The sequence below is a fragment of the Fukomys damarensis genome, unplaced genomic scaffold, assembly GCF_012274545.1.
Source record: "Fukomys damarensis isolate Sample0158 unplaced genomic scaffold, DMR_v1.0_HiC HiC_scaffold_5, whole genome shotgun sequence".
Taxonomy (NCBI): domain Eukaryota; kingdom Metazoa; phylum Chordata; class Mammalia; order Rodentia; family Bathyergidae; genus Fukomys; species Fukomys damarensis.
Window position 1 is genome coordinate 44,045,468 of NW_022900917.1, and position 27,863 is coordinate 44,073,330.

Here is a 27,863-nt window from a genome sequence, read left to right on the forward strand (position 1 = left end):
TTGCACTTTCAAGGCAAAGACAGCCAGTGGCACCACTGAGCTAAATCCCAGGCCTACTTTCTGAATTTTGACATCTCCAGTCTTATTAAATAAGTGACTTACTTTCAGATTAAATGACCTAATTTAGTTACACAATTGCCTCAAAATTAACTTTTTTCTCCTTATACTAGCTATGCTGAGTATTTTTTTTCTTTCAAAAGTATAATCCTTAAATTGTGAGAAACATAGTAATAAATGAATTTATAAAATTTAGGGTTGGGAATGGAGCCCACTGGCAAAGCACTTGCCTAGCATGCATGAGGCTCTGGGTTTGACCCCTGGCATCACAAAAGAATATATAAATAGTCAAATTTAATTTGGGAAAAATTAGAAAATCAAGGTTCCATGTGGGGAAATGAACACTGGATTAATCCAGTGGATTCTATTTGATAAGACAGAGAAAGGCTTTCCACTTCCTCAGTGATGTGGGGATTGGTGATTTTACCAAAGTACAATTCAAATGATATATTCAGAATTAAAAGACTACTTCACTATTCATGTGTATCATCAATAAAGAAAATGTAGCTTTTGATGACAGATAAAAGTGCACGACAGTGTTAGAACTACAGTTTGCTGTCATTTTATGTGCTCCAAACTTTAGGAATTCAATTCTTTGTATTCTGTAGGAGAAAATATAGTGCCACTGCATGTGTAACTGCTCAATCACAGAAAAAAACAACTCCCACCTACAGGGCATACCAAATTTCTCAAGTTATAAGATTTCAATTAAACATGGCTTCCTGGCTGGGTATCGTGGCACTTACCTGTAATCCCAGAAGCTGGGGAGGTTAAGGGAGGAGGATCCCGAGTTCAAGGCCAGCCTGGACAAAGTAGAGAGATCCTGTCCCAAAGTAAAAAGAGTTGGGGATGTAGCTCATGGCTAGTGCTTGCCTAGCATTGGAGAGGCCCTGAGTTCAGTTCCTAGAAAAATAAATAAATAGATAAATTCTTTGTAATTATGAGTAAAATATAAAAATAACTTCCTGCTTGAATTAATCTTTTGAAAAAAAAAACTTTATTGAAATACATCCCTTCAAGGTAAGTAACATTACCTATCTTGTAATGAAGGCACATTATAGACATAACATTTTTGCATGGGCCAGGGAAAATAGGAGAGAAAATAACACGTGAAGGATTTCTCTTTCAAATACATAATTTCTTTTGAAGAAATAGATATTAGGTGCAAATCAACACTCATACCCTTTATGGATGACAATCTTACAGATTTTCTGTGGGCAGGATTGTAAGTAGGAAACTAATTTATATCTATAGTTTAAAACTTTTATGTATATAAAACTATGCACATCAAGGATTAGTTATTTGTACTACAAATTGTTAAGAAAGACAAGGAATGAGAAAACAAATGGTGTCTTGGCGACTCCACCAGAGGAGGAAAAGGCCAAAAAGGAGCGTCAAGCGCCTCAATAGCTTAGAATAGCGGTAGAAATGAGAATAGAAATGGAAAAAGATCTTAAACTATCCTGACAATCAATCCATTACTTTTCTTCTCTTTTTTTATGACTTTCAGCCTGGACCAAGCCATTTCGTTAAACTTCCCAGCCCATCATGTCTTTGAATATTTATTTACTGTATCTTCTTCATTGAGAGCCTTTCCACTCCCCTCCCCTTCTAGTAGTCGTGAACTTCAGACCCTCTCTTGCAACACTCACTCACTTTACTCAGTTTAGACGGAGCTTCCCCGCATCCTCCCCTCTGCCCAACTGGAAAGTGCGACTGGACGACGCACCGCGCGGCTCCCTAGGAAATGTGGTCTCCCAGACGCTTTCGCTAGGCTCCTCAGAGTGGAGAAGACCGTAAAGGAGTCAATTAAAACTACAATTCCCGGCAAGCAACGCGAGTCACCCTCTTCCTTTCTGCCCTCCTTTCTATTCCCTTCCTCTTCCTCCTATTTGGACGCTAAACCTCTTAGCATCGCGGTATTTGTAGTTCATTATGGACGAAAGGGCCTAATGCTTGAAGGACTAGAGAGATCGAAAGACTCTAATTCACAGAAAGCAAAGCGGAAGCTGCGCCTGCGCATTCTCAGCGAGGGCGTGTATGTCTCTTGTGTCTGAGGGAGAGCGAGAGTGAGTGAGTGTGAGTGTGGGGTGGGGTGGTGGCCGTTACGTTCGGGGCAACGGCTACGGCAGTGGAGAAGTAAAAAGATAAACAACGTCCGGCGCTTCCGTCTTCGCTCAAGAGAAGGAGAAGGAGCTGGTAGGAAAGAAAAGTGATTGTCCTGGGCCTGGATTAGACCGAGTCGTGGCCGGTGGGGGTTCTGGGCTATGAGCCTTTGAGGGTTGCTGAGCGAGACCCGAGACCCGAGAGATATGTCTCAGCCGCCGCCGCCGCCTCCTCCGCTGCCGCCGCCACCTCCCCCTCCGGAGGCTCCGCAAACTCCGTCGTCTTTGGCGGCGGCGGCGGCAGCTGCTCCGGGAGGGCTTTCGAAGCGGAGAGATCGGAGAATCCTTTCCGGGAGCTGCCCGGATCCGAAGTGCCAGGCGCGCCTGTTCTTCCCGGCCTCTGGTTCGGTCAGCATCGAGTGTACCGAGTGCGGACAGCGGCACGAGCAGCAGCAGCTGCTGGGGGTGGAGGAGGTGACCGACCCGGACGTAGTGCTGCACAACCTGCTGCGGAACGCGCTACTTGGGGTGACGGGGGCCCCCAAGAAGAACACGGAACTAGTAAAGGTGATGGGCCTTTCCAACTATCACTGTAAATTGCTGTCGCCCATATTAGCTCGATATGGAATGGACAAACAGACAGGTCGGGCCAAGCTTCTCCGGGACATGAACCAGGGCGAACTGTTTGATTGCGCGCTGCTGGGTGACCGGGCCTTTCTCATAGAACCAGAGCATGTTAACACGGTGGGATACGGCAAGGACCGCTCTGGAAGCCTCCTATATTTGCATGACACTCTTGAGGATATCAAGCGAGCTAATAAGAGTCAGGAATGCCTCATTCCAGTGCATGTGGACGGAGATGGTCACTGCCTGGTGCATGCTGTATCTAGGGCTCTCGTAGGCCGAGAGCTCTTCTGGCATGCCCTCAGAGAGAATCTTAAACAGCACTTTCAACAGCACCTGGCGCGATATCAAGCCCTGTTCCACGACTTTATTGATGCTGCTGAGTGGGAGGACATTATCAATGAGTGTGACCCTCTATTTGTGCCCCCTGAGGGTGTTCCCTTAGGCCTGAGGAACATCCACATATTTGGCCTCGCTAATGTGTTACATCGTCCTATAATTTTGTTAGATTCTCTCAGTGGCATGAGAAGCTCTGGTGATTATTCAGCCACGTTTCTGCCTGGGCTCATTCCTGCAGAGAAGTGCACTGGGAAAGATGGTCTTTTGAACAAACCAATCTGTATTGCATGGAGTAGCTCTGGTAGAAACCATTATATCCCCTTGGTAGGCATAAAAGGGGCTGCTTTGCCCAAACTACCTATGAATTTACTTCCTAAAGCATGGGGTGTGCCTCAGGACCTTATTAAAAAGTACATCAAACTTGAGGAAGATGGTGGCTGTGTTATAGGAGGAGACAGAAGTTTGCAAGATAAATACTTACTTAGGCTTGTTGCTGCTATGGAAGAAGTCTTTATGGACAAACATGGTATCCATCCTAGTTTAGTTGCTGATGTCCATCAATATTTCTACAGAAGGACTGGAGTGATAGGAGTCCAGCCTGAAGAAGTTACAGCAGCTGCTAAAAAGGCAGTCATGGATAATCGCCTTCACAAATGTTTGCTCTGTGGTGCCCTTTCTGAACTTCATGTTCCTCCAGAGTGGTTGGCTCCAGGAGGGAAACTGTATAACCTGGCAAAAAGTACTCATGGACAGCTGAGGCCTGACAAAAATTATAGCTTTCCCTTGAACAATTTGATTTGCGCATATGATTCAGTGAAAGATGTTCTGGTACCAGACTATGGATTGAGTAATCTAACAGCTTGTAATTGGTGCCATGGCACATCTGTGCGAAGGGTCAGAGGAGATGGTTCTATTGTGTATTTGGATGGAGACAGAACTAATTCTAGGTCTACTGGTGGCAAATGTGGTTGTGGATTCAAACACTTTTGGGATGGTAAAGAGTATGACAATCTACCAGAAGCTTTCCCTATTACTTTGGAATGGGGAGGAAGAGTGGTCAGAGAAACAGTGTATTGGTTCCAGTATGAAAGTGATCTATCTTTGAATAGTAATGTATATGATGTTGCAATGAAACTTGTTACCAAGCACTTTCCAGGTGAATTTGGAAGTGAAATTCTAGTTCAGAAAGTTGTTCACACTATATTACATCAGACTGCCAAAAAGAATCCTGATGATTATACTCCTGTAAATATAGATGGTGCTCATGCCCAGAGAGTTGGAGATGTACAAGGACAAGAATCAGAGTCTCAGCTCCCAACTAAAATTATTCTTACTGGACAGAAAACAAAAACGTTGCACAAGGAAGAGTTAAATATGAGTAAAACTGAAAGAACTATTCAACAGAATATTACGGAACAGGCTTCTGCAATGCAGAAACGGAAAACAGAGAAGTTAAAACAAGAACAAAAAGGACAGCCCAGAACTATTTCTCCCACTTCCATTCGTGATGGTCCATCCTCTGCACCTGCTACCCCTACCAAGTCTCCCTATTCACCTACAACTTCTAAGGAGAAGAAGATCCGAATAACAACTAATGATGGTCGACAGTCCATGGTTACACTCAAGTCTTCAACAACCTTTTTTGAACTTCAGGAAAGTATAGCCAGAGAATTCAACATTCCTCCCTATTTACAGTGTATTCGATATGGCTTTCCTCCTAAAGAGTTAATGCCACCACAGGCAGGAATGGAAAAGGATCCTGTTCCTTTACAGCACGGTGACAGAATTTCAATAGAAATTCTAAAAAGCAAGGCAGAAGGTGGTCAGTCAGCTACAGCACACTCAGCCCACACTGTGAAACAAGAAGAGATTGCTGTTACTGGTAAACTGTCACCCAAGGAGCTTCAGGAGCAAGCTGACAAAGAGATGTATTCCTTGTGTCTTTTAGCAACATTAATGGGTAAGATCAATTTAACTATTAGATGGTATATCTTAAATTATGAATGTACACTGAGTTTTTCTGTTGTCTTTGGGGGAAATCTATGGTCATTGTAAATATTTCTAAATTTTAGGAGGAAGTTTTCTTTAGTATTTTGACAGGTGTTAATTGTTAAATGAATATTAGGATAACAAGTACAAAGTGAGAATAGTTCCTCAGTTGTCACTAGATTATTTAAATATATCTTATTTTTACAATTTTTAACAGACATAATGTGTCTAAATAACTTTTTAATTTTAATGCCCTAAGCTTCATTGGGCCTATCTTGCTCCTTTTTCATTTATTTTTAAATTTCACTTTCCTGCCTATCATGTGATTTCAGGACTTCCTGCTTGATGAATTGCAGTTTCTAGTGTTTATATTCTTGCTATACTACCACCTAATAGTCTTTCTCTTTCATTTCCTTTTCTCCCTTTCTCAATCCATGTTTTTCTTATGAGTACACCAAGATTTGTGTTTTGAGTAATTTCAGTGCTAAGTAAATCTTTGCCATTGATTATAATGAACCATTATACAGTTCACAAGAAATATAAGAAACAGATAGATGATAAGCGTGTTAAAAAGCATTTCCTTTAGCTCAGTGGTTCCGCTGCCTGCCTCAGAAGTGCAAGGTCCTGAGTTCGCTCTCTGGCACCAAAAAAAAAAAAAAAAAGCATTTCTTTTAAACAATAAAGCATAAATTAAAGGAAAATATATTATTAGCCAGATATGTAATTTAAGCTTTAGATAATTTGAGACACTGTCTAGTGGTGCACATTTTATATTACCTTTATTTGCTTAATCTTGTTTTTTTAGTTCACTGTTACTACACTTTACCAAGTCTTCAAAATATGAAGTAAAATTTAAATGTTAGTTATGAAAAGGGCCTTATTTTTGCTGAGGTTTGAGTTTTCAGCTAGAGAGATGGTCTGAGTTTTGATTCTGTAAGAGTATAGCAGTGAATTGAGCACTGACTTATAGTGAAGTTTATTCTTGGTTTACTAATTTCAGGGGCCTAACAGTTAATAGGAGATCTAAAAACTGCAAATTTATAATTTAGTACTATTGAATTTTATTTTATTTTATTTTTATTTATTTATTTATTTGGTACCAGGGATCAAACTCACGCCCTTGTGCTTTCAAGGCAGGCTGAAGAACCACTGAGCCAAGCCCCTGGCCGTACCATTGAATTTTAGTTTGACAGACATAGAAATTGAATTGGAGGATATGCCAGGAGCCGTCTTAAGCACTTTACATACATCTATCTCTCAGAGATTTTCGTTTCTTAGAGATAGATGAAATAGAGGAAAGATTGTGTGATCTTTGGAGTAAGAAAGACCTAGAATTTGAATCTTAACTTCACTACTTATTAGCTTAGTGATTTTAGGCAAGCTGTTTCACTTCACAGTACTTTCGTTGTCTCTGCTATACAAAATGCTCCTTTTAGCTGGTATGTAAGGGTAATAATGGTAAATTATTCCTAGAACTCTGAAAATAAATACCATCCTCACGGAATGGATAAAATTAGATACATGCAGAAGGTATTTTAAAAGACTGGTTGTCTTCCACATCAAAAAACAGAATAGAGATCTTCCTCATTAGAAGGTGAATTCCTGTGATGAGGCCCATATCTTCTCCATCCTTGTATATTCGGTACCTAGTAGATTACCCAGCAGGTAGTAGACACTTTGAAATTTTTTAAATTGAAATCAATAGATGACATTACCATATCTAAAGAAAGGCTCTATCTGCAGAAATGGAATGAATGGTCAGCATTGGACATTGAATAAAAAAGAGTCTGAAAAGCAGAATTTGGTAGTGCTTATGCAATGTTATACAAAGGATAAAGGAACATCATCTGAGGCTCATGATAATTCTGGTAACTAGAAAGATAATCTTTGCTGAGAGGCAGGAATATTTGATCATTCCTGACCATGGTCTCTACCAAAAGCTTTTAGTCCCTTTATCTGATCCATATTCATCAAGCACTTATTCATTTAGCTTCTTGATAATAAATTTTTTTATATAGGTAAGAAAACATGCAAGGATTATTTTCATTTTGAAGGCTTTGTTGTCCATTGTGGATAAATAAATTGCTACAAGTGGGATTATGATTAGTAAGTCTTAAAAATGTGATCAGTATGATTATATATTTCATAAGCAAAATTAGTAAAATATAATCCTGGCTTATAACTACTTTTTTGAGTCTGATTCGAGCTTTCTTGATCTGAATATCAGAACTAGACTGAGATGCAATCAGTGAGTTCACTAACATAATGCTTTCTGTGTCTGATCTCTTCCCTTTTTGCTTCTAATATTTATGTTGCTATCCACAAACCTACAATTTTGTTCCTCTTCTCTCTCTGTCTCTCTCTCTTTCTGGCTTTCGTTCCTTTCTTTTTTGTACTGAGAATCGAACCCAGGGGCTGTATCTCTAACCCTTTTAACTTTTAAGATAAAGTCACATTAAATGCACAGGTTGGCCTCAGACTTTTAATCCTTCTGCCTCAGCATCTCAAGTAGCTGAGATTACAGGCATGAACAACCATGCCTGACTGTCACATTTCTGTATCTTCTACTGCCACTGCCAACACAAAGTTTGAGTGTAAAGATATGTCTGACATGTCTGGCTGTTTTATAGTAGTAGCACTTGAGAGATTGTGGGGGGCTTGTTCTTGCAAGGCAGGTGCTGGAACCACTGAGCTAAATCCCCAGCCCAAGAGACTTTCTTATTTAAGGACAAGGTCTCACTGAGTCACTAAGATGCCCAGGCTGGGCTCAAACTTGTGATCCTTCTGCTTCAGCCTTCTAGTGTAGTGGGATTACATTTGTGCACCAAAATACCTGGTTGCTGGTCCTCTACAAATACTAGTTTTCTCTTTTTAATTTTCATACAACAATTTGAAATATATACAAGATTTTACTTTTTTATACAAGATAATTCTTTGTGTGTGTATGTGTGTGTGGTATCAGGGAATCAGGGATTGGACTCAGGCCCTTTTGCTTGCAAGGTAGTCAGCAGAACCACTGAGGCAAATCCCTGGCCCTTATGGCCCTTATAGAAGATATTCTTAGTAAAAAGTTACGTGTTTGTGAAAATGTCAAGTTTGGAATAGTTACATACATCCAGCTGTATATAAAGGATGTTGGGGAACTAATGATGTTCAAACTAGGGAGGGCTGGAAAATGACATGGACTATTTAGAAAATTGAAAATTTCAAATGTAGAAATTGCATTGTGGATTACCAAATGGGAGCAAGGATGCTGCAATGTTTAGAAAATAACTTCTTAATCTTTATGCTATGGAAAGAGCAATCTCATTGAAGTTTAGGTTTAAATATCACTTTTTTTATTAGTGCATGTTTGCAGTGTATGATTACATTCATCATAGGAAGTTGGTACATGCGTGTAACACACTTTAATTCTTTTTTTTAATCCCTTTCCTCCCTCCATGTCTTTGTCCCCTTCTCTTTGGTCCCCCCGACCCCCGTACCGGGATCAAACTCAGTTCCTTGCACTTGCAAGGCAGGTGGCAGAACTGCTGAGCTAAATCCCCGGTCCTCCCCTTCCCTTTGGAAAAGCTGTATCTCCTTGCTTTCCATTACCTGTTTTTTATTTTGCTTCTTTATTCATACTTTGGGTTTCTCATATAGGAGAAACTATGTGATATCTAAACTTATGTGTCTGATTTATTTCACTTAATATTATTGTATCAAAGCCCATCCATTTTCCTACAAATGACTCAAATTTACCTTTCTTTATGGCTCAGTAGTACTTCATTGTATATAAATTCCACATTTTTTTATTCATTTGTTGATGGGTACATATATATATAGCTGTTACCAACATTTAGCTTTTGTGAGTTGTGCTGCTAAATATTGCATTTTAAGGGTTGGAGACACTTTTGCTGACTAAGCAGGTACCTTTATCATTATATCCTTTTCATTTCTATTATAGCACAAGTTTTAATAATCTTATTGTCCTTCCTTACTAGATTATTAAGCCCACCAAGGTAGATTCCTGTAGTCCTGTTTGGTTCAGTGAATACTTTATCACCTAATACAAGGTCTAGCATATAGTAGGTACCAAGTAGTTGCTTGCTGAGTGAATGAATGAAGATTATTTCAGCAAAATGAATATGTGCTGAGCTGAAGACTGTGTCACAGGTACAAAGATGAATGAGACACAGGCCTTGCCCACCATAAACTTAGCTGCATAATCCTCACTAAGGGTATCCCGTACATTTGTAATTTTTGGCAACACATTGCCGGCTTTCTTTCTTACAGACATAAAATTATAAAACCCCAATATATGACCAATGCAGCATTTCAGAAAATGTCTCTTTTGATTAAATATTATATATATGTAGGTACAATTGTGTATCTTTATTGAATAAGGCTAATAGCCACAAACATTTGCTTTTAAGTAGGATATTCATTAAATAGAATTTTTGTCTATTTATTTCAACAAAACCATGTCTTTCACATTAGTCTTTTGCTTAATGAAAGCCATTCATAGAAGTAGTCACACTGAAACAGATGATGGTAAGATAAAATGGAAAAATAGTGTTCTACCTATAATATCTCATGTTTTAATCTGTTTTATCCAGAACACCAGAAGTTGTTGAATTTAAGTTTTTGCAGACTGTCATCTTCAATTTTTATATAGTAACTTGAATGGCCCCAACTCTGGCTTTATAAAATATGTTACTGAAATTTCTTGTACATGAGTTGTGTGTGGTTTTGTGTGTGTGTGTGTGTGTGTGTGTGTGTGTGTGTGTGTGTGTGGTAGATGTGATAGGTGGAACATGATTCACCAAAATTATTAGGCGAATTTCTTTTTTCTACGTACTGTGTAGCTTAAGTTTCTAGTGTCTTTTGGCAGTACTGGGAATTGAATTCAGGGGTATTCTACCCCTTAGCCGTATTTCCAGCCCTTTTTACTCTTTTATTTTGAGACAGGGTCTTGGTTGCCCAGGCTTGTCTTAAACTTGTAATCCTCCTACCTAAGTCTCCAGAGTAGTTGGAATTCTAGATGAATGCGACTATGCCTGGCTTTTCTTCTTCTCTTTTTATTAAAGTGTTAAAGACAGGTTAAAGCAAAAAACAGAATTTATTAGTTTAGAGTTAAATTAAACAGAATTTGTAATATATACCTTATTTCATTGTAAAGGTTACCATCCTTTAAGAATTTGAGAAACTTGTTTGATTTTGACATAACTTTTCCTATCTGAAAAAAAACTATGTGGTTTTTTAAACATGTTTTAGATCAAGAACATCTCCTAGAGGCCTCATACACTCATACATGGGACTTTGGGAAGGTGATTGGATCATGGGGAGCATATACTTTACTTTCTGTTACAAGGTGGAGTCTGGGAGGAACAGCAGGATTCTGAAGGGATGACTAGGAAGGGTGTATCATCTTTCCCAGTATGAGCAGCTTTCCTCTGCCAGACCCTTCCACCTTGCCTTCCTGCCTTAGAGCCAACCAACTATGGACTTAAAAAAGGAGCCAAAATAAACGTCTCCTCCTTTACATTACATTAATCTGGTATTTTATTTCAAGTGTTGTGGCACTGGGGATTTAACTCACAGCCTTTGCACTGGGCAACATTCCAACCCTGATTTTATATTTTGAGACAGGCTCTCACTAAGTTGCATAGTGCCTAGGCTGGGCTTGAACTTGCTTTACTCCTGACTCAATCTGTAAGATGCTGGGATTATAGTTGTGTGCCCCCACACCCAAGTTGGTTTTAATGTATATTTTAAAAGTTAGCTGGGTGTGGAGAACAGGTTTATAATCCAAGTACTGTGGAAGCTGAATCAGGAGAATCCGAGCTTAAGGCCAACCTGGGCAACATAAGGAAACTGTCTCAAAATACAGGGGCTTCGGATGTAGTTCAATAAGCACCTGCTCGGCATATACAGGGCCCTGTTTTGATCTCCAGCAATGAAAAGGGAAAACAGAAAAAAAACAAAACTACAGTGTTTTTTAATTTTATAATACTTCATTATTCTTTATTTCTTTGTTTTTTTTCTCATTGAGTTTGTTGGTACATTTTAGGTATACAGTACAGTTACAGTCATCATTGAGATCTTGTACCTTTACATGACAGATCTTGGTTCTCATTTTTTCCCCTTGTCCCTGCCCTCCCTTCACCCTCTCCTCCCTTCCCTATTTACAAAAACTTTATTTCCATTTTTTCATTTTCTCATATTTTTTTCTTTTCCCTTATTTCTTTTCCTCTACCCTTCTCAATTCCCCTACACCTTTAGCCATTTTCTTCCTATTACACGTTGTCACTTGTATGATCAGGATCTTATTTATGGTTATAGTTTTTCATACCAGAGAAACGATTCAGTATTTACACATGTGTGACTTATTTATTTCACTTAAGAGTATAACCTCAATATGCATCCATTTTCCTGTGAATGACTCGAATTCTCATTCTTTATGGCTGAATAGTATTCCATTTTATTGGAAAACCACATCTTCTTTATCCAGCTTCCAACTGATGGGTAAATGGGCTATTTCCAAGTTTTAGCTATTACAAACTGTGCCACTATAAACAGGGGTACACATATATCTCTGTGGTGTGATTCTTTTAATTCTTTTGAAAAGATACCCAGCAGAGGGATGGCTGGGTCAAATGGAACCTCTAATCCTAGTTCTTTGAGACATCTCCATATTGATTTCCATAGTGGTTGTACCATTCTGCACTCCCACCAACAATGGAGAAGGGTTCCTTTCTCCCCACAACCCAGCCAACATTTATTATTGGTTGATTTCTTGATAGCAGCCATTCTTTGTGGGGTGAGGTGGAATCTCAGTGTTGTTTTCATCTGCATTTATTTGTTTTTTTTTAAATGTTGCTGGGGATCAAAATTAGGACGCTGTGCATGTTATCAAGCAAAGTTCTACCACTGAGCTATAACTCCAGCCCCATACTACCACTTGATGTCCATAAATGCCGCAGGATTTTCCCTAATCACAGTTGAGATTTAGACACTTACTTTTCAGATGACATGGAATCTCACTATTATTACTTCATCTTTATTTTTCTTCAGATTTTGGATGACTTGAAAGTTTCAACTCAAAATAGCACTTATACATATTATTATTCCTTATATGACATCCAACAGCCCTTCTATTGATTTATATAGAGCATATTTGTAATGGAGGCAGTCAAAAGATTGAATAAAAACTAAAGCATATAAATATATCTTAGAATAAATGTATAAGTGGTTATCTTCATAGTCATGCTTTGAAAATTATGTTACGTATTGGTTATATTCCTATCTCTTCTCAGTAGTTTGATCCCTTTTATTTCCCTTAATATTTTTTTATTTACAGGATAAAATTTTTATAATTCAAACAATTCAGGTGTGTATAAAATAAAATATGGTGGTTCTCAACATTTGCACTCACTAGAGAAATTCACTATTAATGGAATGTACCCTTTCAGATTTGTGTACTTGTGAATGTATACATATTTATGCACAATTGAGTTTGTGTATATTTATCTGTTTTATGACTATATCCTTTAATACTGATGGTAGCACTAAAAACTGTGTGGCTGGATAATTTTAAGGGGCTAAGTTCAAGAAGAGAAACAGGTATGCCTTAAAAACAGTTGATTATTGTTAGAGTTTATTTTTAGGTGGGAGAATCTATACAAAAAATGGAGGGGTGACAACAATTCTTTCAACAAATGAGTACCTTTGGGAATCTGTTCAGTAGAAATAATCTTGTGGTCCTATTTTAAATTTAGAACTATTAGATGGGTATGGTGGCTCATACCTGTAATCCCAGCATTCTGAGAGGCTAAGGCAAAAGATTGCAAATTCAAGCCCAATCTTGGCAGTTTACTGGTGTAGAGAGAACCTCAGAATTTAAAAAGGAGGTGATACAACTCAGTGAGAAGCCCTAGGTTCACTTCTTAATACACAAAGAAAATATTTAGACCTGTTTGTTGAAATTATTGCAAAATTTGAAATTGTTTACTTCAAATACATTATTTTATGGTCATAGATACTTCAAAGTTAGTTTGGGGTATTTCTTTTGGAGTTTTAAAAGTATATTTCATGTAGATGTTAGATTTTTACATTTACTCCCTATATTTATAAATTGCAAAATTTAGACTTCATGTTGTCTTATGTATTTATTATATTTTAATTGGTTCACAATAATTGTATATAATAATTGTACATGTTTATGGGGTTTTGTGTGGTATTTCAATACATGTATATGGGGATTATGATATCTACAGCATTTCAGAAATGTTACAGCATATTGGAAACATCTACTGGCTGTTTTAAAATACACATTTTGTCAATTATAATTATTCTCCTGTGCTGCTAAACATTAGATGTTATTCTCCCAGTCCAACTACACCCCATACCCATTTCCATCCTCTCTCATACCATTTTCCAAAATCACCTTTTTAAATATTTAAGGTTAGAAAATTGGGATGATCTTCTAAAAATCACTTTTAATCCCATTCTATTATTAGAAAAAATATTTTAAACAGTTCATTTTAACATAATGTTAAAAATTTTAAATTATTATAGAAAAAATTCAGATAAATGAAAAAAAGTATCCATAATATCATTGTCATATACATATAACCACTGTTTCAGGTAGGAGAACTGAAGGCTGTAGGAGGAAGGACTGGTAGAAGATGAGGTTTGAACAGATGTTATTTATGGTGGTGGTATAAACTTTTCTGTATTTATATCCATACACAATACATTGGTTAAAAGTACTGTTTTACTGTGAAGAGACAGTTGAAGTATAAAGTAAAGCTGATTGGAGACTATAAGAGAAAAACATATGTTAACATAATATTTGGTAGAGGCTTTCCCATAAGTTTACTTTCCAATAAAATGGTAGAAAAATCATTTGTCTCTTTGTTTTTGCTATTTTTTTGGCTTATTTAATTCTCAAAGAGAAAATAGATGCTACTATTAGTTATACTTTATAGCATCAAAGAAAACTTTTTCTGCGTCAATTTTTTTCTGAATTTCTTTTAGGCATTCTTTAAAAGGAAAAACCTATTTGTAATATTTATTTGGTCAGTAGTAAGAGTACTGCTGTTTGTTCAGTACTGTGCCAGGTAGTACAAGTAGAAAGTCTGATAGGCCAGTGACTTTAGCCTGAATTTGAAAATCTTTTAGTTTAGAAAGGGAAAGAGAGAAAATAAGCTAAATTAGCCTGCAGCACTGTAGGGGCTTTGGTATTCATGTACATATATAGGAAAGTCAAAAGACATATGTGATACCTAAATAGTTTTTTATTACTACATGTGGGTGGTACATAATGCTTGAATTTATTGTGAGGAGTTGTTACATGTTTATAACCCATCTTTTTTTTTTTTTTTTTGTCTCCTACCCTTCCCGTGCCTCCCTGCTTCTTCCAACTCTTGATCTCCTTCCCATTTACAAAAGCTCTATTGCCTTTTTTTTGGTCTTCAGTTCTTTTTTTCTATCCCTTTTTCTGCCCCTCACTTCCCCTTATACAAAATAATTATTGGCCTTTAGGAAACTGGAGCAGTTTGCTTTATAAAAATCAAGGCAAGGTATGTGAGGGGAGAGAGGCAGGGAAGGGCCAACTAGAAGAGCACCTCATATAACAGGTAAAAGGAACTTGGATTTCATCATAAGCTTTTGAGGAACCAGTAAAGATTTAACTAGGAAAGCTATATGGAGGAGGTATTTACAGAGGATAAGACTTGAGGGAAAACCAGTTCTGAAGCAGTAAGCACAAAGTTAGGCAGTAGACAACCAGGGTGATAGTAAGTGGGATGGAGAGAAATGCAGTGGAGAGCTAGCTGTATGAGTCTGTTAGAGTTGGGCAAGCTAACTGAAATCTAGTCATTTTTCTCATTTGTGTTATCAGCAAACATGACTTTAGTTGGAGATTGTTATACACCAAAGGAAATAATTGACCTATTTTTTTTTTTTCCTCCTCCAACCAGTTTAGGTGCCTCAAGTTTCTACAATAAAAGACTATGAATGATGTCATAAAATCTATTTTAACACAATTTGACCTCTAGGGCAGGTTTGATATTGGGAAAGGTGTAAGCTTGGATATGCAGGATTCAAGTCCTGGCTTTACCTGTGTGATCTTGGTACAGTTATTTGAGCAATCCAAGTTTGTTTCCTTGTCTGTAAAATAGAGCTTAGTTGTGATGAGTAAATGAGTCTATATTAATTACCTTCCCAGAGCTAGGTAGATAATAGAGGACTAGACAGTATTTATCCTCTCCTTAAATCAGGTGAAGGGAGTGAAACTTGGTTCTTTCAAGAGAAGGTTAAAAAAGGTCTTACTCTAATGTATACATTTTTTAATATGTACAATTAATATTTAATTTTTAAATTTTTCCCCATTAAGTTTATCAGTATATTTAAAGCAAACAATAGTTACATTTATCTTTAGGATCTTATAACTTTACATGATATATCTTGGTTCTTATTTTTTCCCCATACCCCTGCCCTCCCTTCATCCCCTTCATCCTTCCCTGTTTACAAAGACTTTGTTTCCATATGTATAAAATTAACATATGCATACAGTACATAAACATTACTATATATCTGCGGTATTCAAATGCTATGGGCAGTGGGTCAGGTTAGGAAAATAATGTCTTAACAATGCTTTTTGGGGACGATAATGAAAATAAGGTGGAGAAATACTGTAGTAGAGAAATGATCTGCCTGCTTAAAGATGAATTGTGTATTTGAAGTATTAAGAAATTTAATTTTTTTTGTTAATATACAGGTGATCAGTTCTGAGAAGTTAATCATTTTGGCACCTGTTCAGAGTCTTACCCAAAATGTACTGTGCATTTTTTATGTCTTTCAAATAAATGATATCCTTAGTAAATGTTTAAGTATATTTAGGGTAGCATAATTGTAAAAATTATCACTGTAGAAATAATTTGTCCGAATGAAATTTAATGATCAGCAATCAGAGCTTCTACCAGGAGTTATAAATATTTCTGTATTTCTCAATAATCTTTAGAATTAAAAAATAATAATCTTCAGAATTTTAAATTAAACTTCTTTGTATCTACCCTTACATATAGGCCTTCTACTAATAGGAGTGCATCATTAGTAAAGTATGTATGTTTAACTAAATGTTTCAGTTAACTGAAACTTCAAGTGCTAAAATTTTTAAAATTTGTGTACTAACTGGTATACTGAAGCTAACAGCTAACTGCCATACAAATTCATATTCCTGTTCATGAATATGGGGAGAGATTGTATATGCATAGTGATTAATTAGCATCAGCAGTTACACCATACAAAGTTCAGATTCAACAGTATAATTTCCTACACTTGATCTTAGCCAAAATGCCAGAAGCGATCAACAGTATAATTTTCTAAAGGACAAAAGTTAACATTTCTTTGTTAAAAATAACTAAAAGTTTTTCTAATAAAAGTAGTACATATATATTAGCATATTAAAAATAATGAAAGTGTATGGAAGCAAAGAGAACCATATTCCAAAAACAAAAGTAATGTTTAATATTCCTTCCATTCTTTGACTTCTTCAGAAATCATTTACAGTGATTCTCCATGTTTTTTGTGGTTTTGTTTTGTTTTTTTCTTGCTCTGGGAATTGAACGTAGAGCCTTGTTCCATATATGCTACCCATGTGTTCTACCACAGAGCTACACTCACAGCCCCATTATTCTCCATTTTTTATTTGACACTTCTTATCCAACAGTATTTTTTAAAACATTTTCTTTGTGAATAGTAATTTTCCTGTAGTTATTTTGTGGGCTTATAAAGGTTATTCAAAATTTCTTCAAATCTTTTTTCCCTTAATCTCTCATTTTGAGAAAGTCAACTTCAGAAAAATAAAATCCAATTTTGTTCAATCTGCCTGTTTTTCTCCCTAGACTCTTTTAATTTACTTGGGCTTAACCTAAATATGCAACTTTACATTCTATTTTAAAAGTACAAATCTTTCTGTAGCCTTATAAAAATTCTAGTGCAGAGTTTTATAAATTAGTCTTTTGAGCTGGGTGAGTCTTCAGATATATTTTGTTTAATATGCTCAGCATTGACTCATGCAACTTTAAAGACATTTTTGAATTAGTGTCTACATTGATAGAATTCATATTGAATATTTGGATTTCTGTTCTCTTTTGAAAATGTATGGCCTTGAAATAGTAGGTGTGTACTCTTCCATGACAGCACTTAGCAGTGAGTGTCATCTTTAAATAGTCCATGCATATTCTTGTGTGCCATAGTCCTGTCACTCTCATCTCTTTGTATTATACCTGGCTGCTTCACTAATTTAGAAGCTCTGCCTTTCATTCTCTGTTCTAGGCTAATCATATTAAAGCAACTGTGGGTTGCTCTTTTGTTTGTTGTTAAAGCAACCATGTGAACAAACTCCTATTTCTTACACTGTATCTGTTTTTGTCTTACAGGAGAAGATGTGTGGTCTTACGCAAAGGGACTTCCTCACATGTTTCAGCAGGGTGGTGTATTCTACAATATTATGAAGAAAACCATGGGTATAGTTAATTTTTTACTTTATTATTAGATAATATTTCCCCTTATACTATTATATAAGATTAAGAAAGTTCAAATAGTACTGTATTAAAGATATTTCCAGCTAGGCATGGTGATACATGCCTATAGCCAAAGAAGGCTGAGGTAGAAAGATTGCTTGAGCCTAGGAGTTGGAGATTAGTCTGGGCAATGTATAGTTTAAAACACACGGACCCACACACTTCTGTGTAGAGATCTATATATGTTTACACATAGATACATGTAGTACAGAGTCTTCTTTAGCAGTCTGCTTTGTTAAAATAGATTATTGTCCTACATGATTAGCTGTCTTTTCTGCTATATTATTATTAAACATTTTCTATCACTTTCTGGCTTATATTTTCTCATCTAAGTTATGTATATGATTCTTAACAACTAATGACAAATTGTGAAATTAGAAGTGGTTTGGTTATAATGTTAGTAACTATCCCTGAATCAGATAATATAATATCTTTGTTATATTATGTTTTAGCCATGATTAAAATATACTCATTCTTTGTAGGTTTTAGGAAACAACTCACTTACATTTAACTTTTTTGACATTGTGCATTATGTGTAAAGATATACACTTGTATGTAAACATAAGAGAAAAATTGCCAGGGCATGTGTTTGAACCTCACATTTTCAAAGATTTGACATGATTGCATTTGGCCTCAGATTTATCAGTCTGGCTTATCTCACTATTCTGCCTACCTGAACTCGGTAGACAGTAAATGCAAAATCTGTTTTGTGATTTTCATTTCTTCCTCATACACATTTTTTCTTTCTTTAATAAAAGTCCTTCAATTTAAGTATTATAGAAATAGTCAAACATATAAAATAGCAAGAATATTATAATGAAATCTCATTTATGTACCACCCAGCTTCAAAAGTTATCAATTCATTTCCTTCTCAACTGAACTATTTTAAAGTAAATCTCAGAGATAATATAATTTCATCTATATCAGTATATATCTGTAAAAGTAAGAGATGTTTTTCTTTAAAAACAATCTCAGTACTATTATCAAATTTTAAACATAAAAATATATTTTTTCCAGTGTTAGGGCTTGAACCTTAGTCCTCAGGCATTCTGGGCATATGCTGTACCCAAAGCTTCATCCCCAGCTTCCTAAACAATAATTTTTTTAATATCACCCAATAGTGTTCAAATTTCCTTGATACTTGATTTGCTCAAAAGATTTTTTTTAAATTTTAATCAGAAACCAAAGAATGCTTTTCTTTTCTTTATTTTTTCAAGACAGATCTTTTAGTCTGTGGAGGTTTTTTTGTTGTTTTTTGAGATAGGGTCTCATGAAGTTGCTAAGAGTTACCCGAACTGGGTTTGAACCTGTGATTCTCCTGCCTCAGTCTCCTGGAGTGCTGGCATTACAGGCATGCACCACAACACCTATAGGGAGGCATAAGATTCGCCTTTCTTAGGTAATCAGGTACCAGTTTTGTATATCTTGTCAGAAATGCCTAGGATTAGAAGTCTTGGACATTTTGGGTTTTGGAATATTATATAGTGAGGTGTCTTGGGGCTGGGATCCAAGTCTAAACACAATACTCATTTATGCCTCATGTATACCTTATATACATAGGCTGAAGGTAATTTTATACAATATCAAGTAATTTTGTGTGTGAGACAGTTTTATGATATAGAATTTTCATTTGGCAGCATTATATTGACACTCAGAAAATTTTGAAATTTTGGAGCATTTGGGATTTCAAATTTTTGTATTAGGAAGGCTCAACCTGTGTTATAAATTTTTTAGAAACATAAAGTCTTGAACCATCAAACAAGATGTAGAATATTTTTGCCACACCAGAAGGTCATTTTGTGCTGTTTTGTAATCAACACCTCTTCTCTAACTCCTGTGCCCTGGCAACTGGTAATTTGTTTTATGTGTTTACCTTTTTCACATTGCCATATAAGTAGAATCATTTAATGTAACATTTTATGCATAGCTTCTTTGATTTAGCACAAGAGTTGGCCAAAAATAGTCTGAGGTCTGCATCAGGTCTCTTGCTTGTTGTGTATAATGTTTTATCAAAATACAGCCATCTTCATGTTTACATATTGTCTGTGACTGATTTTGCACTCCAGTAGCAGAGTTGAATAGTTGTGGTGGAGAGACCTTATGGTCCACAAAACCTAAAGTATGTATGACATTGCTCTTTACATAAAATGATTGCTTATTTTTGTTTTGTTTTTAATTAGAATGGGAAAGAGCTCTAGTCCAAAGTCCAGGGACTAGGTATCTATGATCCAAGGTCTGGGAATGGCCTTCTTGCTGACAAAGTACTGAGAATAGGCAGCACAGGACGTGACATGTCAAGAGAGAGGAAGTGTGTGTATGCCCTATTCGTATTTTAATATACATTTCTGATGTCTGTCTAATTGCATATATTAGTTTTTTATTGCTAATATTTCATTGATTGGATGTCTCACATTTTAATTCATAACCAGCCAGGGGACATTCGAACTGTTTTCAGTTTTTGGCCATTATGAATAAAGCTACTATAAACATTTATATACAGGTCTTTGTGTAAACATACCTTTTTATTCTTCTGTGGTACATGTTTAGAGGTGGGATTGCAAGGCCAGGTGGTAAGTACTGATATATGTTTGTAAGAATAAACTTCCAAACAATTTTGCAAAATGTTTGGTCCATTTTGCACTGTATGAGTGTTTCCTTTGTTTTGTATCCTTGTCAGCATTTGACAGTGTCAGGTTTTATTTTTTTAACATTTTTATAGATGTATAGTTCTAGCCCATGGTGGTTTTAATGTACATTTCCCTAAAAAATGATTTTGAACATCTTTTTATATGTGTATTTGCTCTTATTACATATTCTAAAATTTTTTAAATTTTTATTATTATTTTTTTTCAGCTTTAATTGAGTTTATTGGTACATTTTAGGGATACAGTACAGTTACATTCATTGTTGGGATCTTGTACCGCCATAAATTTTTATTATTGAATTTTGATTTTTTTGTATATACTTTGGGTACTCATGTTTTATCAGATAGGTGTTTTGATTGGTTTTTCTTTGTATGGAGGACTGAACTCAGAACTTTGCACTTTAGCAGGCAAGTACCACTGAGCTACATCCCCACCCCTTATCAGATAGGTGTTTAGCAAATATTTCTCCCAGTCTTTGATTTGTCTTTTTATTCTCTTAATATCTTTTGAAGATGAGAGGTTTTTAATTTAGGTAAAGTCCATTTTAACAATTTTTTTTCTTTTACATTTCATACTTTTTGTGTCCTAAATGTATGCTTACTTCAAGGTTACAAAAATCATGTTTTCTTTTAGAAGGTTTATAGCTTTTAGATTTTATATTTAAATTTATGATCCAAATATTCTTTGGCTATTAAATATAAGATATATTGCAAGCTATGAGCCTTATTTTTTTCTTGGCATACTAGAGAAGAGTTTTCTTTTTAATGTATGGATATTTAATGCATGGATGTAATGTTTGTTTAATGTATGGATTTTTTTATTGTTAGGTTTTATCCATTAAATTACTTCGTCAAAATCAGTTGACCATGAATTGTACACTTGCAAAGGGTGAATTATACCATATGCAAAACATGGCTCAGTATTTATTTTTTAAAAATCATACATATATAGTCTTGTTCTAGAAACTCTGTTTGTTGTTGGTCTGTCCCTTTTTGGCAGGACCAAATCTTGATTGTATCTTTATAGTAATTCTTATTATCAGTCAGCATGAGCCTTTCATCTTACTCTTTTTTAAACTTGTTTTGGGGTATTTTGGGTCTTTTGTTAATTCATATAAATTTTAGAAACAACTTGTTGATTTCTCCAAAAAAATCTGGTAAGATTCTATTGTTATTGCATTGAAATAGAGATCAAATAGGGACCCTTAATATCTTGACAACATAGAGTTTTCTAACTTATGAAAATGTTATATTTATACATTTGTTTAAATGTTTATCATCAAAATTTTATAATTTTTAGCATACAGATCTTGCATATTTTGTTAAATATATACTTAATCACATATTTGAGGTTTTCTATAAGCTTTTTTTAAACTTCCAACTTTTTGTTGTTCGTTACTAGTGCATGGAAATAAAATTGGTTTCTATATGTTGATCTTGTACCCTTTGACCTTGCTAAACTAATATATTAGTTCTAGTAACTTTAGGTCATCATGTCTTTTGTATATAAAAGTTTAATTCCTTTTTCAACCTCTGCCTCTGTTTTTTTCTTTTTCTTTGCCATATAGAAATGGCTGGGCCCTTCATCCAGTTTATTGTTGAATAGAGTGATGAAAGTGGAGCTTCTTGCCTTATTCCTTATCTTGGAGGAAACATTCAACCTATAAGTTTTTCAGAGATACCCATTATAAAGTTGAAAATATTCCTTTCTGTTTCTCGGTTTGCTGATAGAAATGAATGTTGAATTTTATCAGATGTGCTTTTCCTCTGTCTATTAAGTGTGACTTTTGAATGTTGTACCAACTTTGTATGCTGGATTCAAATTGCTAATATTTCACTAAATGTTTCTGTAACTATATTCATAAAGAATAATGATTATAGTTTTCTACAGTAATTAGGGTAGTGTCAGTTTCATAAAATAATGTTGGAAAGCATTCCTTCTTGTTTTCTACTAGATTGTAATAGCTTTGATATTACATTTTTTTTTTAAACTGGTGGAGTTCACCAGTGAAGCCATCTGTGCTTAGAGTTTGCTTTGTTGAACTTGGAATTTAATAGAGTACTCTTAAGGTTACTTCTTCTTGAGCAAGCTTTGTTTTGTCTTTCAGCAAATCTTTTTCATCCATATTAGCAAATGTGTTGGCATGAAGTTGTTTGTGGAATTTTCTTTTTGTCCTTTTAGTATCTATTGCTCCTTCATTTCTGATACTGGCAATTTGTGCTTTTTTTCCCCCTGACTGGCCTAGCTAATGTTTTATCAATTTTATTCATCTTTTCAAAGAAACTACTGTAAATGCATAGATTTTTTTTCTATTTTTCTGATGTCAATTTCGCTGATTTCTGCTTTTATTTTTCCTTCCTTATGCTTTCTTTGGATTTGATTTGCTTTTCCTTCTAATGTTTGTGGTAAATATTTGTTTGTTGAGACAGCGTCTTTGTTCCTGTCTGCCCTTGAACTTGCTATGTAGTGTAATGCTAGTACTGTGGCGAATTATTTCTGTATTTTAATAACAGATTCAAGTGGCAAATCATCATTATCTTGTGGTTAAAGACTCAAAGCCATATTGAGCCCTCTTCACCCTCAGGTGTAACTTCTACCCTCCAAAATGAGGAAAAGATACCTCTATTACTTTGTTCAAATTCATCCTAACAGATGATTATATTTACATTTAATTAGAAATATTGCCCAGTATAATTAAAGTAGACTATTATGATTACTGTTCTTTGTATTTTTAAAGATATTTTGTCTTTAAATGTAGTGAGTTTCCATGCCGCTCTTGGTACAGAGACAAATAAGATGAAGGGCAAAATCAGTTTTAACATTTGGCATAGGTATTGTTAACTATATAATATTTAGCTTAACTTGTATTTGAACTTTATAAAAACTGAATTGTAGCCGGGTGTGGTGGTGCAGGCCTGTAATCCCAGCACTCGGGAGGCTGAGGCAGGAGGATTGCTGTGAGTTCAAGACCAGCCTGGGCTACATAGTGTGTTCCAGGTCAGTCTCAATTATATAGTGAGACTCTGTCTCAAAAAAACAAACAAACAAACAAACAAACAAAAAAACCTCTGTCTCAGTATGTGTCTTCGTCTTTGTCTCTTTCTTTCCCTCTCTGTCTCTTTTCTTCTTCTTCTCCCTCTCTCTGCACTACTCGTGGTTGAACCTGGGGGTGCTCAACGACTGAACTATACTTCTAGCCTTTTTTTGTATTTTTGAGATGCAGTCTCTCTAAATTGCCTAAGTGGGACTTGAACTTGCAATCCCCCCTACCTCAGCCTCGCTCAGTAAGGAGATTATAGCATGTGCCGCTGCACCTGTCTTCCAGTTTTTTGATACAATTATTGGTATGCATGTCTTTGCTGTAAATAAGTAATAGAATTGTTGATCTGTGATACAGAAACTTTAATGTACCTTGATTCTTAAAATTTAAAAGATTGTATAAATATATAAAACATACATTTATTCATTTGCATTTGAGTTCTTTTCTCTGGTTATTTGAAATATTCTGAAAGAGGTACATTGAAACCACTCTGTACCTTTTTGGGAGAAGAACTATTTTTAATACCCTATAGGATTGGAGTTACCTAAATGCCTACAGAGCATTTCAGAATTCATGCATGATTCCCTTCTCTGAATTTTATAGCACTTACTAATACTTTTCTTCATTTCTAACTAGTTTAGTGCATATATCAGGTGTAATAGCTTTCTTACTTAAATTTTAATAACTGCATGTTACTTCCATCAAGTAGGCCATAATTTAATTAATCATTTTCTTCTTGTTTAAAGTTTATGTTGTTTCCCAGTGTTTCTTCATAAATAATACTATGATGAATATTTTTGGAACTGTGGCTCCTTCCAGGGAAAGCATCATAGTAGTAGCAGGAAACAACTACAAAACCTTTTTAATTTAATAGAATTGAAGTCTGTTGACTTTGTGGCTTATATTAGTTACTTTGTATGTGCTTTGCATATGCTTTTTCATTTAACCCTCAAATAATCAAGAGAGATGAAGTACAGTTACAGTATATCCATCATTATACTTACCCAAATGTATTAGAATGATTCTTAGTAGCTATTGTCTAAGAAAGAATTAAGATATTTTGTTTTCAAATCCTCCCAGTCTAATTCCTGGCACTTAGAGAGGCTCAATAGGCGATATCTGTAGAAATGGATGTTTAAAAGCTTCCTAGCCTTACAAAATTCTCTTCTTTGCAACCTTCATTTGTGGAGCCATGGTTTTTCCATACATAAAGTAGGGGATCGGTAGACGGTAAACTGACTTTAGGATGTGCTTAGAAAAGTATTACTTAAACCACATCTCTGACTTTTTTTTTCTGTGTTGAAGATTTAACCCAGGTCCTTGTGCATACTAGGCAAATGCTCTACTCCTGAGCTGCAACTTCAATGGCTTTAGTTTTTTGTATGTCTGTTTCTGTCAGTTATCTACTCAGGGTGTGTTAAGAGAAAATTAGGATTGAACTCAGGGTCTTGAGCATGCTGAGCAAGTCTTTACCACTGAACTATGGCCCCAGTCTCCTTGGGTCTTGCGATTGGATCGCGCTATGTTGCTCAAGTTGGCCTTAAACATGCCATGTAGCCTAGGGTAGCCTTCAACTTGCAGTCCTCCTTCTTTGGTCTCCCAAGTACTGGGATTATAGGCATTACCAAAGCACCCTATTTATTTTTTATTTTTATACTGGGCCTCATTAAGTGACTTAATTGCCCTGTTGGCCTAGAACTTTTAATCTTCCATCAGCCTACCAAGTAGCTGGGATTACAGGCATGCCTGGTAGGCTAATGATTTCCTTAAAAAAAAAAATCCCCTGGAGGAACTTACTTAATGTCAATGATATTCTATTTATAATAAATTATTTTCTGTTGATCTTGTTTAGAAACCCAGTATCTATACATGGTTACTGAAAATTCACTATTTTAACTTTGTTTATTACACTTTTGCTAATAGCTTAAGCTTTTAATATATTAAATATCTTTTCCCTTTCTTTAGGTATGACTGATGGCAAGCATTGCACTTTTCCACATCTACCTGGCAAAACCTTTGTCTATAATGCTTCTGAAGATAGACTGGAGTTGTGTGTGGATGCTGCAGGACATTTCCCCATTGGTCCTGATGTTGAAGATTTAGTAAAAGAGGCTGTAAGTCAGGTTCGAGCAGAGGCTACTACAAGAAGTAGGGAATCAAGCCCCTCACATGGGCTGTTAAAACTAGGTAGTGGTGGAGTAGTTAAAAAGAAATCTGAGCAACTTCATAATGTAACTGCCTTTCAGGGAAAGGGGCATTCTCTAGGAACTGCATCCAGTAACCCACATCTTGATCTAAAAGCTAGGGAAAATCCAGTTGTAAGAAAGCATAATACAGGGTCAGACTTTAGCAACAGTTCCACTAAAATGGAGCCTCCTGCATTCACAGCTGCTCCTAGTAACAGTGAGCTTATTCGAATGGCACCTGGAGTAGTAACGATGCGAGACAGCAGGCAGCTTGATCCTGATTTGGTTGAGGCCCAGCGAAAAAAATTGCAGGAAATGGTTTCTTCTATTCAGGCTTCAATGGACAAACACTTGCGGGATCAAAGTACAGAGCATTCATCATCTGATCTTCCTCAAAGAAAAGTCGAAGTTGTAAGTTCTTCTATGAAGTCTGGAAATCTTCAGACTGGCTTGCCTGAATCTTTTTCTTTAACTGGTGGTACTGAAAATTTGAATACAGAATCAACTGATAGTTGTGTGGCAGATGCACTGGGGGCAGCGTTTTCCACAAGGTCGAAAGCACAAAAAGGAAATTCTGTGGAGGAACCTGAAGAAATGGATAGTCAAGATGCTGAGATGACTAATACAACTGAGCCAATGGATCATTCTTGATTTAATTAGGCACTAATAAAGGCAGAATGTTTATTGTGAATATGTAACATTTGTTGGCTGGGCCACATAACTTGATTAGTCACTTAAAATCTTGTACATATATATAATTCAAAGATTATACCTTGTTATTAAGTGCATGATAGCAAGTGTGTGATTGGCAATAGCTTTTAATATACTGCTGCCCAGGCTGGCTCTGAATTCCCATAAAGTAGATAATTTAGATCTGCTGAGATAAGTTTCTTTCATTTCTGTGATTCTTTGGAAGTTCTTTATAATTTCAGTTCCATGAAAGTCTTAAATGCTTCGAAAATGAAAATTCTTATGCTAAAAATTCATGTATGATTTCAGAAAAGACAGAACTGGGGAGGAAATGAGAGATTTTGCTAATGTTGATGTTATCAGGATAACCATCCTACATTATTAGAGTGTCAAATATTTATGTAAATTTGAAGGTTATCTAAGCTAAATTATATTTTAAAATTCACAAAATGATTTTATTAGTGATACTGACATTTTTTGGAACATAAATACATTCAAACAAATAGCTGTTCTTGGCAAAAAGATCTTGAGAAGAGTGTAATGAAATAACATTTTGCTGATTTGAACAATGTTGGGGAAAAATAACTTCTAGAATGATAATGTGATTTGGTTAGTTACTGTCGGAGCCAACATGGCCAATTGTGTGTTCTGTGGATAATATGTTACCATTATTTTTTGAATCCTGGACTGGTCAAGTACCACCTAATTTTTTTTTTTAATCTTATAGAGGAGTTGATTGTAAATTGTGGTAGAAAATTTAAAAATAATGGTAGCAGTTAATTTCTAATTTTCAGAATATGTCAGATTTATAGAGAATTTATAAATAAGTATTTATCTTTATGAATGAGTTAAATTTTGATCAGTGGTATTTAAGCCTATATATGCTAAGTGTCTGAGCCCCTCTGAACCAAAAATGTCCTTTTTTATTAGAGTCCATAAGATTTTCTTTACTTGTTGGCTTCATTTGAATTTGGATGCAAATTTTACTGCACCATACCCTGATCAACTCAGCATTTGCTTAAATATTGTATTCATTAACTCTTTAGTGCCACTTCCTCAAGAAGCAGCTTTCATGCTTATTCCTTAGAGACAAAAGTGTTTATCTCAAGATTGGTATTGCATTATACTATCCTGTTCTGCAGATCTGTATTCTGAAATGTACATTTCAATCTGTCTCCCTCTGTTCACTGAAATTAAGTTGAATTTGAATGGATGAAAGACAAAATGTAAGTTAATACAATTTCTTTCTCCGAGCATTCAAAGCCTATCTGTTTCTGTTTGCACATTATAACAGGTGCAGAACTGTTTGCAATCCCAAGAAAATGTACATCAGCAAGCATACAATCAGGTGTTTAAAGATCTCTGCCTATTGATTTATAAAAGATATAGACTACTTGTTTTTCCAGTCAGGGAGGTTTGGATCTTTTTTTCTATGAAAGTGTCTAACTAAATCCACATACTAAATTCTCCATTTTGAATAAGGAAAGAATGGAGAAGCTAAACATTTTATAGGTATATCTGAACGAGATATATGTATTTGAGTTTTTTAATCATATTTTTCTTTGCAATATTTTATCTCCATTCTTCCACTTCTAAATTTCAAACATTATTCTATA

At 35.5% G+C, this 27,863-nt stretch overlaps 1 protein-coding gene across 1 annotated transcript; it reads left to right on the plus strand.

The window, feature by feature from the left end:
* Positions 1-2,088: 2,088 nt before the first annotated feature.
* Vcpip1 (valosin containing protein interacting protein 1) lies at positions 2,089-27,863 on the plus strand. The gene is made up of 3 exons (XM_010611462.3): positions 2,089-5,085; positions 17,543-17,629; positions 25,337-27,863. The coding sequence occupies exons 1-3, from the start codon at positions 2,370-2,372 to the stop codon at positions 26,206-26,208; spliced, it is 3,675 nt and encodes a 1,224-aa protein (XP_010609764.1). The 5' UTR covers positions 2,089-2,369; the 3' UTR covers positions 26,209-27,863.

What these genes read in the sequence shown, in the direction of transcription:
- Vcpip1 (XM_010611462.3), top strand. Translation starts at nt 2,370, where the DNA reads ATGTCTCAGCCGCCGCCGCCGCCTCCTCCGCTGCCGCCGCCACCTCCC. An exon ending in TCTTTTAGCAACATTAATGG is followed by an intron (nt 5,086 to 17,542) that starts GTAAGATCAATT and finishes TTTGTCTTACAG; the next exon opens with GAGAAGATGTGTGGTCTTAC. An exon ending in TATTATGAAGAAAACCATGG is followed by an intron (nt 17,630 to 25,336) that starts GTATAGTTAATT and finishes CCCTTTCTTTAG; the next exon opens with GTATGACTGATGGCAAGCAT.